Source organism: Ctenopharyngodon idella, chromosome 4 (assembly GCF_019924925.1).
Source record: "Ctenopharyngodon idella isolate HZGC_01 chromosome 4, HZGC01, whole genome shotgun sequence".
NCBI lineage: Eukaryota > Metazoa > Chordata > Actinopteri > Cypriniformes > Xenocyprididae > Ctenopharyngodon > Ctenopharyngodon idella.
In genome coordinates, this window is record NC_067223.1 from 29,317,457 (window position 1) to 29,332,855 (window position 15,399).

The 15,399-nt window shown below is 37.4% G+C and overlaps 1 protein-coding gene across 3 annotated transcripts in view; it reads left to right on the plus strand.

The window, feature by feature from the left end:
* The window catches only part of tbc1d22a (TBC1 domain family, member 22a), a 157,957-nt gene that overhangs the window by 124,763 nt on the left and 17,795 nt on the right, over positions 1–15,399 (plus strand). For all 3 annotated transcript variants that reach the window (XM_051890141.1, XM_051890143.1, XM_051890142.1), the window contains one exon: positions 4,636–4,731. In XM_051890141.1, the coding sequence (XP_051746101.1) occupies positions 4,636–4,731 (96 nt within the window). The remainder of the gene's footprint in view (positions 1–4,635; positions 4,732–15,399) is intronic.

Genomic DNA, 15,399 nt, shown 5'->3' on the forward strand with positions numbered 1-15,399 from the left:
AATTTGGCTTGTCAAGACGAAGCTCCATATTTGACATCAGTGACACAAAATGGCATTAGTGTTTCTTATCTGAATGTGATCCACTAAGTTTGAGTATGTAAAAGCGCATATTACATTTGAAATGAAAGGCAACTAACTGAAAAAGTACATTTAAGTACTAAATTTACTAAAACTGGAATAACTGGAATAAAATAAATTAAAGCTAAATAGAAATATAAATTTCAGTGAATAACAGTTTAAATTTAAATATAGCTGCAAGCAGCGATGACAGGTCCAAGCCCCGACGCTAAAGGGGCAACAGTGCACGGTGATCAATATGCATTTATTGCGGGTAAATGTAAAAGAACTATATCAAAGTTGTTTGAATATGCCACACTTACTGCAGCCACCTAGTGCCACTATGACAGTGAACCACAACAGCCACATCCATGAGATTAGTTAAATTTAGATGAATTTCAAGTCATAGGATGTCATAGGTCCCTTTAAAATGAGTGCAAAGTTATCTTTTGCAGCTCAAAGTCCAATATTTATCTTAAGGTCTTCTTATATTTTTATTAACCTAATTATTCAACTAATTATATAAAACTATATTGTCAGTACCCTACAAATGAACTGGTTCTATGCATTTATTTTGTTATTCAAACTCAGAAAAAGCTTGGGCCCTAATTATATTCCACATAAAGACTACAAAAACTACAAAACTTCATATGGACGAATTGTATGGAGCTTTCACAGCTTCTAGGTTTGTAGTACGGAAAAGAGCAGCTGGACTTTCTGCTAAACATCAATTTTGTGATCCGCTGAAAAATTAGTCTATAGGTTTTGAACAACTGTAGGAAAGTGATATAGGTTTTGAACAACATGAGGATTAGTAAATAATGACAGAATTAAACTTTTTGAGTGAACTATAGGTTTAAAATGCTCAAAAGAAAATCAGAAAATGTAAAATGGCATCTTAACACTAATTAACCTATGTCTCTTTATTTATTTTAAACTGTTTTCAGGGATTAAGTCTTCTATCAAAACCAAATTAGCAGTGCATATCATCAACAGTGATTCCAACAATACACTTCCTGTTATAAATACGTGAAAGAAAGCCAGAGCTCTGCATTATAGAGACGGAAGTTCATCCTCGCACAGCTGAACATATGCAGATGCCCTTGCAGCTCGGCCTTGTCTATTGAGTGTCTAATTAAGTGCATTTCACGCTTGTGTGGTCACTTTGACGAGGAGGTGACTGAGAATGACTGCGGGGTAATTGGACTGGATGTAACGTGCGCAGTCCCAAAACCACTTCCTGCCACCTTTGCCGTATACCACGCTGTTTGTGTGTGAGTGCTCCAACACGCGGTACAGTTGGGAAGATTTCCATTGCCCGCATTTACCCTTGAAGGGGGGACCTGTCCTTCTTGTTTATTGCTGGAAGAAACGCATCCATTGATTTTCATTAGGACCCTCTGTCCGTGTCTGGCATTGCTGATAATCTTCCCTCCTCTGAATACGGAGCTCATTGCACCTCCAGCTGGAGTGGTTATGCCACGTGGGCTCCTCAGGTGGCAACTCACGTAATCAGACTTTTGGCTAACGGCAAGAGCCACCCATGTAGAGGAAGACACTGTCTGACTGATATGTCAAGCAACCATCCAATGTTTGTTTTCTTTTTTTAGAGGTGGGTACATCTGAAATGGGACAAAACAGAGTAGTTTATGGGACAAATAATTGGGACAAATTTGCCCTGAGAAGTAGACCGTGTCCTACCCACACTGTTACAAAAAAAAAAAAAAAATCTGCGAAATTTATGGTGAAAAACGGCAGCTATGATTCCCAAAACTTTGCTGTAAAATAATATGGTAGCAACATTTTAGGTTTTATGCATAGAACTTTTTTTGAGGGGAAAAAAGTGTATTTCACTAACTGATATAATGTTAATATACTGAAAATGGTTGAAGAGAAGATAAAAGTTATATGTAGAATCAAAGCTCATCACAAACAATTTTACAACAAGCTGAGGTAAATACTGGTATATAATAGGTGCACTGTAATACAAATATAAAACACCATCATGGCAACTAAAATAATGCAATAAGCATTAAATTAACAAGATAAGTTATGACATAAAGCCCTAATGTACATACTCAGTTTTCTTGTCAGAGTTGGTTTCTTGGTTTCTTACACTGTGTAATCCCGCCCACAGTGAAATCTCATTGGTCCAATAGCATATGTTTCAACATCACATATGTTCTGATTGGCTGTGATTGTTGCATCGATTTTGCTTTCAAGTGTTGACAGATGACTTACTGTCATACTCTCCTGCTTTAACTACAGCTCTTTTCTATGACAATATGTTCATTTTCAGATGAAGAATAGATTGGTTCAACAGGGTTATCACAGTACAAGGTGTTTGGGAAGGATAATATGCTCCATTCCATGTCCCATTCAACAGACACAAGGCCTTGTTAAAAGGGTTACTATTATTATACCCACTAGGCCTTCACACAAAGGCTCATCTTCTTTCAGCCTGCCCTTTAATTTCATTGTTGTTTTTTTTCTGCACCGTCAGAAAATGTGTCAAGAAACCTAAATGAGATATTAAATAAGTGGTGAGAAAAATAAAAATGAGAATCATCAAAGGTCAAACTAAATAGAGGGTTTTTTCTGTCTTGATAATAAAAATTGTCATATACTCAGATACACTGGCTTCCTTCTATTTTCCTAAAAGGATCTTACTGCACAATTTTGTAGCACTTAATCAGTTTCCTCTGAAGTCCACTTTTAATATTAATCAAGGTTTCTTGCACCACAAAAAAAGGTTATTAATTAATTTAGTTTTAATGACCATTTTCAGTTTTTCTTCTCATACCTTTAAGACTTCTATATGTAAATGACCTGTGCTCTGATTAGATGACCTCTGTGTTCTAGCATAGTTCACAGTGTTGAACATCAGGGCAGGTACCCCATTCTGTTTCTGACCTTCTCCATGCGTTTGCACCACTTCCGACAACAGGACAAATGAATTGGGAGCGTTCACTTTGATTCGTCCAGTGTAGACATGATGTTATTGACACAGTGCTAGACTGTGACAAACCATTGTAAAGGCCTACTAGAAATATTTTCTTCGCAATAAGTGAATAACCATAACAGAAAAAAATATATATCTTGCAAACATCAGTATTAGAGATGTGCAAAACTACGTTTTCAGTATCAATCAGCCATTTAATTGGTATCAAGAAGTTAATTAGGCAGTCATGGCCTAATGGCAGCGCTGGGTAGTTTACTTTTAAAATACAAAATACATTCAGTTCAATTCAATTCACATTTATTTGTATAGCGCCTTTTACAATACATATCGTTTCAATGCAGCTTTACAGAGAATGCATGTCAATTTTACAATTTAGAGAATCTGGTATCGGAGGTGACTGTCCAATGTATGTGGTTTCAAAAAATGTACATATAATCATGCAGTTAGCTAACAATGTATTAATTTAGGCAATTTAATTTACAATCACTGTTAGCAGTTTAATTGAAGGTTAGAAGCAATGAGCTCCTGGAAATAACGAATTACATATTAACAGTAATTAGGATATAATACATTTGTAACTTGTTTCAAGATTAATTAAGTAAGTTTTGTAACTTAATCTAAATACTTTAAAATACTAATAAGTATGTAAAACAAAAACAAAGTAATTGCACATTTTTATCACACAATTCTGACTTTATAACTCGCAATTGCAACTTTATATCCCGCAATTCTGACAAAAGTCAGAATTGTGAGATAAAAACGCTCAATTACCTTGTTTTTGTTACATACTTATTAGTAATCCAAAGTATTCTAAAGTATTTAGATTAAGTTATAAATCCAATCTTACGAAATACGTTACAAATGTATTTTGTAATCTGTAATGAAATACATTTTAAAAGTAACCTACCCAGCCCTGCCTAATGATTAAAAAGTCAGACTGGTAACCTGAAATTTGCAGGTTCGATTCTCAATACTGGCAGGAAATGACTGAGGTGCCCTTGAGCAAGGCACCTAACCCCCAATCGCTCCCCCGGGTGCCGCAGCCAAAAAATGGCTGCCCACTGCTCCAGATGTGTGTCTCCATGGTTTGCATTGTGTGTGTGTTCACTACTCAAATAGATTGTACACTAACTTGTACAGTAACTTGTGTTGGGTTAAATGCAGAAGAAAAATTCTGAGTATCGAATCCACAACCTTCGGGTTACCAGTCTGACTCTCTAACCATCAGGCCATTACTGTCCCCTAACAATGATCAGCTTTTGTTTGGAGACTGAGATTTTAATTAAATTAACAACACATTTGTTCACAGTTGTGTCATTCTTATGATTAAATAAATTTCCCTCACAAACCTCCAGGCGTAAACCTCAATTTGGGTCGTCTTATTGGTAACATTAATTTATTTTGTGCACTGTTAATAGAAATTTACTTTTTATTTTTTTATTTTATTCATTTATTTTATTTTATTTCTTTATCTTACTCAACTAAACTGGTAGGCAAATTTGGGTGGTCATATGTTAATGAGCTTATAATTGTGATGTCATAATGCAAATTTCAGAATGCAAATATATATGACCCCTTTGATTTTGACGTATTTACTGTCATGTTTGTGTTCGCAGGCGGAGCCTGAAGGATTCTCTCATTTCCATTTGTATGTGTGTGCTGCCTTCCTGGTGCGATGGAGGAAAGAGATACTAGAAGAAAAAGATTTCCAGGTAAGATAGTTTTTGTGTCGTTTTGTGCGGTCCCTGAGCCGCAGTATGTGTCGTCCTTGCGTGAGCCCCCTCCTCCCTCATTAACTCGCAGGGTCGAGGGGTCAGTGCGCCTGCATTAGTGTGATGACAACAGCAGCTGCTGTAAGGTGACATTGTACCGTCCCTTTGAGACTCTTCTATTTCCTGTCCCCTCACACACTCATTCACTCGTTCCATGCGATTGAGAGGTAAAGGGTTTAGGCATGGAGGCTTGGAAAGGGCAGATGTGTCACCAGAAGTACAGTATGAGTTTGCTTATATAATCAGAACTCCCATTTCTGTTACTGGATTCTTTTGTCTTTTTTCCCCTCTTCCTGTCAATCACTCTACCATCACAGCTCAATGCCTTTAAAGTTTTTTTTTTTTTTTTTTTTTTTTTTTGTATAACACTTTGCAAAATACACATTGTTTCAAAGCAGCTTTACAGAAAATCATGATGTTTATAATATTTTCATACCTTATAGTCGCATTTAGCAGTTTAGACCTGGTTGATAATATAGCTAATATTTTGTGGTGATCCAAGCATTCAAACAGTTGACCTGACAAACATAAAGTATGTATCACCCTAATTGATTATACTGTCTGTATGCGGATAAAGTTGGATTTAATATACACTATACTGCCAAAAGTATTGGGACACCCCTCCAAATCATTGAATTCAGGTGTTCCAATCATTTCCATGGCCACAGGTGTATAAAATCAAGCACCTGGGCATGCAGACTGCTTCTACAAACATTTGTGAAAGAATGGGTTGTTCTCAGGAGCTCAGTAAATTCAAGCATGGTACCGTGATAGGTTGCCACCTGTGCAATAAGTCCATTTGTGAAATTTCCTCACTAAATATCCCACATCAACTGTTAGTGGTATCATAACAAAGTGGAAGCAATTGGGAACAACAGCAACTCAGCCACAAAGTGGTAGGCCACGTAAAATCACAGAGCGGGGTCAGCACATGCTGAGGCGCACAGTGCACAGAAGTCGGCAACTTTCTGCAGAGTCAATAGCTACAGACCTCCAAACTTCGTGTGGCCTTCAGATTAGCTCAAGAACAGTGTGTAGAGAGCTTCATGGAATGGGTTTCCATGGCCGAGCAGCTGCATCCAAGCCTTACATCACCAAGTGCAATGCAAAGCGTCGGTGTAAAGCACGCCACCACTGGACTCTAGAGCAGTGGAGACGTGTTCTCTGGAGTGGCAAATCATGCTTCTCTGTCTGGCAATCTAATGGACGAGTCTGGGTTTGGCAGTTGCCAGGAGAACGGTACTTGCCTGACTGCATTGTGCCAAGTGTAATGTTTGGGGGAGGGGGGATTATGGTGTGGGGTTGTTTTTCAGGGGTTGGGCTTGGCCCCTTAAGGCAGGAACACACCAAGCCGACGGTCGGCCGTCGGGCAGTTTTTTTTCGTCGGCCGACTAAGTTTTCTCAGTGTGTTCTGCACCGTCGGCTGAAGTTGGTCCTCGTCTGCTTTTTTCCGGCCAATTCGAAATGTTGAATTGGCGCCGGCGCTTGTCGGTCCGTCGGGCCATCTGATCATTCTGATTGGCTGTTCATCTACTGCCACCTGCTGGTACGGAAAGGCATTTCATCTTGCGCAGGCGCAGAACGGACGTGCTACTTGGCCGTCGGATGTCGAGCGTCGGTTTGGTGTGTCAGGGCAACTTTGGACACAGACGCTGCCGACGTGAGCCAACCCCGCAGTCTGCTTTCGTCACCATTAGTTTGTCGGCGTTGGCTTGGTGTGTTCCGGCCTTTAGTTCCAGTGAAAGGAACTCTTAATGCTTCAGCATACCAAGACATTTTGGACAAATTTCATGCTCCCAACTTTGTGGGAACAGTTTGGGGATGGCACCTTCCTGTTCCAAAATGACTGCGCACCAGTGCACAAGGTCCATAAAGACATGGATGAGTGAGTTTGGTGTGGAGGAACTTGACTGGCCTGCACAGAGTCCTGACCTCAACCTGATAGAACACCTTTGGGATGAATTAGAGCAGAGACTGTAAGCCAGTCTTTCTCATCCAACATCAGTGCCTGACCTCACAAATACGCTTCTAGAAGAACGGTCAAAAATTCCCATAAACACACTCCTAAATCTTGTGGAAAGCCTTCCCAGAAGAGTTGAAGCTGTTATAGCTGCAAAGGGTGGGCCATCTCCATATTAAACCCTACGGGTTAAGAATGGGATGTCATTAAAGTTCATGTGCATGTAAAGGCAGACATCCCAAAACTTTTGGCGAATATAGTGTATATACAACTTTAAAAAACACTGATTGAATCATTGATCACAAGTGAATATCAGAAACAAATTGTTAAATGAATCTGATTTACAAACAGTAAACTTTCATTCAGTTATGGAGCACTAATTTCCTACAGCTAATCAGTTCCTTATTAATTTCCTAATAATCAAGCCCCGTCCTACTTTTCAAATATTCCGTTTAAGTCATAATTACACCATGTTACAAAAATAAAATGGGTCTGAACAGCATTCACAATCCAGAAATGAATCAAAATCCTGCTTTTTTCTTTCTAAATCTTTGCTTCAGCTTTAAACTTGCATCTCTGTGGAGTGAATAGACTGCTCGGTGTGTGTGTGTTGTTGAATATGCAGCAAGTCAGTGGTGTGTATCAGCAGTGTGTTGTGGGGCGGTTGATTTATTGTGTTTACAGTGCCCAGTGATTCAGAATTATCCCCTGCACCAGCTCTGCAGCACACGGCTGCTGTTTGGCATTCAGACAACAGCCCCGGGCCTCCGTCTTTACCCGCCTGTGCCATGTGTCAGCAGAGAGATTATTTCTCCTATTCTGTCTCTTTATCCCTTTGTTTCACTGTATATTCCTTCCCTATTTTGCTGGTTTGTTTTCACAAACATGACCGTTGATAAGCGATAGCCTATCGTGCCCTGCAAGACTGTCCTGACATAGACCAGTTAGAGGTGCAGTGGTGTTATGGGAGATCTTTGGCGAAGAAGTTGACTTTGGTGCGCCCTAACCTATGGTTTCACCTCCTCCAGTGCAATCTGCTCAGGTCAAGCTGTCCTAGACAAACCGTTCCCTTACAATTCCTTGCTGATTCTTCCTTTTTTTGGTCTAGCAAGTCTTGCGGATCTTAAAATAATTGGCTAGCTGTTTTCCAAACTAGTGAGTTGCCTTTTTGTCTACATAGGCAGATAATTCTTTTTTAATGCAAACGTGTATAAATTGCAAGTAAACATGTCAGCTGTGTGGACGCTAGGTCTGAGTTGACAATATCAATTTCTGGATTTTAATCTTCATTTTGATGAACTAATATTGATTGTTAAATCCCAAAACTGATCTATCAGCCTATGCTTTTTTTCTGTTTATCCATGGATAAAACTTCACAAAACATTTGGATCCCATCCAAAAATCGCAATACAATTTGTGATTTTAATGTGAAACAAGGTCTCAACTTTAAAGTTCTGTCAGTTTGATAACAAAATTCAAACAAAGTCGTTTTGACACTCTTTTATGTGGCATAACAGATTGCTGTGGATGCCATAGCTCATTAGCTAGCTAGAAAAATTACTCTAGAGAGGAGCAATTTGCTAAATATATGCACAATATTACCTATATGTCATTTAATGTCTTTGTCATTTAACGTTTGTTTGAATAAATCTGTCACGAAGGTTTTTATTAAAGTCACTGTTTATATTTAAACATTGAATTGGAGTAGAAACATAATTATAGATATAAAAACTGCCTTATGTGCCATTTTTGTTTGGGTACAATTTTTATTTGAGTGTTTTGATTATTAAATTTGATTACTTATTTGATTATTTGATTATTTTCGGTTTCGGTTTTCAGCTAATGTTTGAGTTCAAGTTTCAACTATAGTTTGAATTTATAATCAGCAAATCTCTCGACTTGCCCACTATCATGAATGTTTTTTTTCATTGAGCTTGTTCAGTGGACCGAACGTGGCGAAAGTGTCACTGGCCCAATCAGACCAGTGCTGCGTTGTCACAAAAGTTTATCATTTGCACATTTTTAAGTCTTGCCAATTTAAACATTCAAGAGATTTTAAACCATTTAAGCACAAGCGACGCAAAAGAATTATACACGCATAATTATGTCAAAATGGCCATCATGGCGAATATCCACACAGTTTATACAGTTTACATGTTGTTGCTATGCATTCTGGGATTGCCTTCTCTGAAATGAGTACGTGCAGTGCTGTCTTATGCATTGCTGAGAAATATTTTTAAAAGTGTGTTTTTGTTTTAAAACGCATAGGTTTTGCTACGGTTACGCCTGTTGTTTACACTACGCCAGCGTTTTCGAAACTCAAAAATGGAGACTTTCGAAAATGCTGCAGACCCCATTTTTGTTTGAAAATGCTGGGCTTGCGTTTCAGTATAAATGGACCAAAACGGAGACTTTTGTAAATGATGGCGTGGCTACCCACGTTCGCTCTGCGTATCCTTGACGACCATGTAAACAATAACATGGAAACTGAACTGCAATCTTTGCTGGCTTTGTTGTCATTTTTAGCAGCCATTGTGCAGTTAAACTCTGCATTTTTTTTAATACTGCAGCTGCCTACATGCGTAAGAGGCAACTGTTTACACTTGTATACGCATGCCCAGTGTGCATGAACAGTCATGTGACGTGTTTTCAGCCGTGTAGTGTAGACGGAGATCGTTTCTGAAACACTGTGGAAACGCCAGTGTAGACGAGGGTCGTTTTCATTTTAAAACGCCATTTTAAAACAAAAACGCACTTGTGTAAATGGGGCCTAAGTAAAGATTCATGTACATAGAATCATAGAATCAAGACAGTGTTTTTTTTAAGACTCTCTGAAAACTCTGTGACTATACTTCCACATAGGTTAAGTTTGAAAATGTCTTTTCTTCTTATGAAGATAATTTTGATGCAGCGGGAGAGATTTAGATTGACGGAAAGACCTGATGTGAAGAATTAAATAAGTCTCCATTCAGACAAGAGTGAGTTATAATTCTATCCCAGCATATCAAACTGTGAAAATTAGACTTGTCTTTTGGGACACAGGTCTTTCATAGCAGTAGATTGCAGGAGTGTGCAGTATGCTTCTTAAAGACGGCCTCTGGCTTCTGCTTTTTCTCTCGCTCCATTTAGCCCTTCATATTATATCTTTCTAAACATAAAAAAGGCATTTTTATTTTGGAATTTGTTCTCATTAGGACTGGCCTCTAAGAAATACTTAAAGCCCCATATTTTCTCAGGAGCTATACACATGCTGTTCTTGAGGAGAATGCTAACTGGAGAGAGATGGATTGCTGGGCGGGAAATTTTTTTGTGATTTTTCAAGTATATCTTGCAGACTGCGAGGCTGTATGGAAAGGATTTCAAGAGAGATTGAGTGTTGGTTTCTAATGAAGACATTCTTAATGAGCGTAACAGTTAATGGCTCTTGAAAATGAGGAAATCAGAAATTGTATAAATCCTTAATTAAGCACAAACCAAAATAAATTGATGCTGTTGTTAAATAATGTTTATTGAAAGGAATTGTTCACCCAAAAATAAAAATTCAGTCTGTGACTTACTTTCTTGTATGAGACACAAAAGGAGATGTTTACTGTGATTCATAGTCTTCTGAGGCTTCAAAAATAATAACGCACCATAAATGTTTATCAATATGAATATTCGAAATCATACAATTGTCAAACAATTGTGAGACACTCACTCAAACTTAACTATTGCCAAAAAAAAACTTCCACTTTGCTATATTGAACTTTTAATTGCACTTAAAAAACTGTAGTGTATTCAGATAGAGATATGTAATAATTAGGCTTAAATATAAAATAACATTATACTGTTCACTGTATAAATTAAAGGGTTAATTCACCCAAAATGAAAATTGTCATTAATTACTCACCCTCATGTCGTTCCAAACCCATAAGACTTTCGTTCATCTTCAGAACACAATTGAAGATCTTTTTGAAGATATCTGAGAGCTTTCTGTTCCTCCATAGACTGCCATTGCAACTTGATCTTTGATGCTTCAAAATGTAATTCAAAACTAATAAATCAAGCGGTTTAGTCCACATTTTCTGAAGAGACTTGATCACTTTTTATGATGAACAGATTGAATTTAGGCTTTTACTCACATATAAACCTTGATCAGCAAACATAAAGAGATGCTCAACCCAACCTGAATGACGTACTAGAACAAACCTCTTCCGGAAGCTCAAACTTGTTGCGTAAAACACAAGAATGAACCTCATTGGTTACGCAGCACATTTGAGCTCCCGGTAGAGGTTTGTTCTCAGAATGCTGTCAGATTTCATCAGAAAGATCTTCACTTGTATTCCGAAGATGAATGAAAGTCTTACGTGTTTGGAACGACATGATGGTGAGTAATTAAGCACGGAATTTTAATTTTGGGGTGAACTAACCCTTTAAATATAAATAAATATTTGTTAAAGCTGTGTTTTGTTGTTTGATTAACATTAATGGGCCCTCTCATACACCCGGCGCGTCGACCATTTTTCCCATCCCTAAACTAGCAAAAGTGGATTCGGGCATGCCCTAAGTGCATTTACTTAGACAGCAATGACTTAGACAGCAGCAGGTATTTATAGGTTGCTGTCACTTTAAGACCGAATGCACTGATCTAATATCATGATACACATCAGATTTCTTTCTCAACTGCGAATCTGAATCTGAAATGCGCCTTTGTGTCTGTGTGTGTGGCTGTGTTGTGCGCACAGATAATAGCGTGCGAGTACCCAACTGATGGTGAAACTTATTAATCCGCAAAACCATACGTGCCGAACCGTGTGCATGTAAGATCAGGTCATTTTAGGAGCCCAGTTTCATCGTATGCTGAGCAACAGTCTAGATATTCTCCTTTTGTACTCCACAGAAGTTTTTCAGTCATACAAGTTTAAATTGAGATAAGGGTGAGTAAATAATGACCAGAATTTGACATAACAGTATAAATAATGTAGATACCCATGCAGGTTTATTAACGGGTCAGACGAGTAGGTGTGTCTTGTTTCACTGTGACTTTTGTCTGACCCCCTGGTATTTCTAGGCGTTCGTAATGGCTTCTATTCTTGGCAGGAGGGCAATTAATGAGTATTGAAGCAGGGGGAAAATCTTTACTGGGACAGAATAAAGGTTAAAAGGACTATACCACAGCGCCCTCATGGAAACCTGCTGTATGAACCAATCTGACCCGCTTTTACCCTTCCTGCACTACTCATAATGTAGGTAATGATATATTGTCGTTTCTCCTCTAGGTAGTGTTGGGAAACAGGAATCATTCTTATAGGGGAAATGGTAGAGTCTTTAAATAAATATGTGTTGTCATGGCAATCAACACGTCTTCTATTGGGAATGTGTGTTCAACTTTCAAGCATGTTTCTTACAATTAAAAGTCTGTGTAAACAGATTATTTTGTGGTACATAATTTCTATTTTGCAGACATCACGTACATAAAATGCCTCACGGAACTAAATGCAAAATATAGGTTAAGAAAACAATACAATAACAAATGCGATGCAGCTGCAGGATATTATAAATGTGAATTCATGTTTTTTTTTTTTTTTTTCACAAATTCTAAACAATTTAAAACATTAAATATACTTTAATATATTCTTTATACATATACATATACATATACTTTAATACAATGAAATATTTAAAATTTGTTGCTGTAACAAAATGCATTTCATCAAAATGGAGAAAGGACCACGCTAAAGGATTAGTTCACTTTCATATAAAATTTTCCTGATAATTTACTCACCCCCATGTCATCCAAGATGTCCATGTCTTTCTTTCTTCAGTCGAAAAGAAATTAAGGTTTTTGATGAAAACATTCCAGGATTATTCTCCTTATAATAGACTCCAATTGGCCCCAAACAGTTAAAGGTCAAAATTATAGTTTCAGTGCAGCTTCAAAGGGCTTTAAACGATACCAGACGAGGAGTAAGGGTCTTATCTAGCGAAACGATCGGTCATTTTCGAAAAAAAATTAAATGTATATGCTTTATATAAACAAATGATCGCCTTCCAAGTGGTTCCGCCAAAACCGCACTTTCGTATTCTTCAAAAAGCTTATGCTGTATGTCCTACGCCTTCCCTATTTTACTTACGGAAAAAATGTAACTGGCGCTGCGTTCGTTCCGTAAGTTGAATAGAGAAGGCGTAGGACATACAGCGAAAGCTTTTTGAAGAATACGAAAGTACGGTTTTGGCGGAAGCACTTGGAAGATCATTTGTTTATATAAAGCATATACATTTACATTTTTTTTCGAAAATGACCGATCGTTTCACTAGATAAGACCCTTTGAAGCTGCACTGAAACTATAATTTTGACCTTCAACTGTTTGGAGGCCATTGAAGTCCATTATAAGGAGAATAATCCTGGAATGTTTTCATCAAAAACCTTCATTTCTTTTCGACTGAAGAAAAAAAAAGACATGGACATCTTGAATCACATGGGGGTGAGTAAATTATCAGGAAAATTTTATATGAAAGTGAACTAATCCTTTAACTAGCCAGACCTTAAGCCTTTGGTTTGTACTTAGTAGTTTATTGTGTCCTCTATAAGTATCAGTTCAAGAGCAGCTCCAGTTTAGACTCTGCGCTCAATGAGACGATTCTTTTTGAAGCAAAAAATAAACAGTGAAAGAAAATAAATTGGACGCTAGTGTGTTTAGATGAGAAGCTCTAACGCTTGGGTAAGTGAGCGTGGAGGCATAATGGCTGCCGCTATCTGTGCTCTAAGCACCTATTCACTCCATTGTACTGCTGATACTAATGACTTTTGTTTTTTTGTTGTTGTTTTTTTTAGTACTGGAATTCACAGTGATGCTGGTAAAGATCTGAGTAAAAGAGAGAGGGCAAGGCCATGTACAGTTGAACATTGGCTATGAGCTGCCCGCGTCTTCCCTGCGGAGTGCCGCGGCAGGTTACAGACAGCCAAATGTCAACCCCTGATGCCATTTAGTAAGGGCAATATGCAGCAAATGAGCTCTCATTAGGGGTTTGTTTATCACGTAATGAGAAAGCCTTTGGTGCAGCTAACGGCCCGAGAACCTCTTCCCTCTTTTGTCTGTGATTACCAATTTACTCTCTTTATCGATGGGATTTCGTTTCGCTTTTTGGAGCCCCATTGTCTCAAATGCCTACTAGAATACCAAAATAAATGTGTTTTTTTTATTTTTTTTTTTATTCCTAAATAACTTGATTAACTATTTCAACACTCCCTGTTCAAAGGACAGTGACCATATAACACAAAAATCATTGTTTTCCTCCCAATATTTCTCTTTATATATATATATATATATATATATATAATCAGTGGCGTGCAGTGGTGTTCTGAAATGAGGAGGCGAATTTTTTATTTATTTATGAATCAATGTAAATTCATGTGCATTGCTCTTAACGTTGACACAACTTCCTTGTTAAATGAACATTACATTACATCAAAAAAAAAAAAGAAACCAAATACAATTCTATTTTGTAATTTTACATTAACAATGTATTGAAATGTTCTATTTATCAAAACCAAATCAATATCATCAAGTTAGTGTTTTAAGCATTTCTACATTCATTCCAAAATAATAATTAAAGGCAATAATAATTTAAACAATATATTTTATTTGTGTATTGATGTTTTTCTTTTTAATAGTCAACTTAGGCTATTTTGGATCATCATTTATGCTCCGTAAACACTGTCTGTCACACACACAAATTGTATTTTTAATTTCACCAAGCTGATTTCACTAAAAACCCCTGCAGTCATCATGTTTTCAGTCCATTTCAAGTTTGATTTTGACATGACATAAAGCGGTGATATCTAACTGGGTGATCTGCTTACTTGCTTTTCAATTAGTCTTCCCATTGACGCCATCATTTGTTCATTCAAACTGACGCGCGGAACGTGCACGTAAACAAGAGGCGGGATTTATCGCACAAACCAATCATAACCGATTACATCCAATCATAGCGCGATGGAGACATTGCCTCCTCTCACGTGACTTTCCCCCATTCATTCTCAATTACCCCCCACAAAACCCACCGCACGCCGGGGGTCTATGGTTTTCTATGAGAGCAAAGGGAGGCATGACTCCTGCTGTAACTTTACCTGCGGGTGTTGCTGTTGGGCAGTGTTCCTTAAGAAATACGAGTAACTTGCGCACTTTTTAATGTCATAATTTGTAATATTTGTGTTGTTTTATATGTAATATGGATTATTTTCTCATCCTATTTTTTTTTGAGGAGGCACTGCCTCCCTTGCCTCCTCGGAGGAAACGCCCCTGATATATATATATATATATATATATATATATATATATATATAAAACACTGTATGAGGATTCTCTACATTAACTTCATCTCCAGAAATGATTTTACCATTTCAAATGATAAAAACTATTGTCAGAAGTGCAAAGAAACCCAAAGGTCTTCACTACAACCCACCAAAATAAAACAAATTATGACCAAAAAAGTAATAATAATAGTAATAATAGTTTATTAAAACATTTTGAAGGAATATCGCACAATATCACACCATTTTCCATCCATTTTTTCATTTAAACATTAAACATCTGTAGTGCAGCACTCAAAAATGAAAGGAATTGTTAAATTTTTATTTGATTACATTTTAAAAGATTATTAAACAG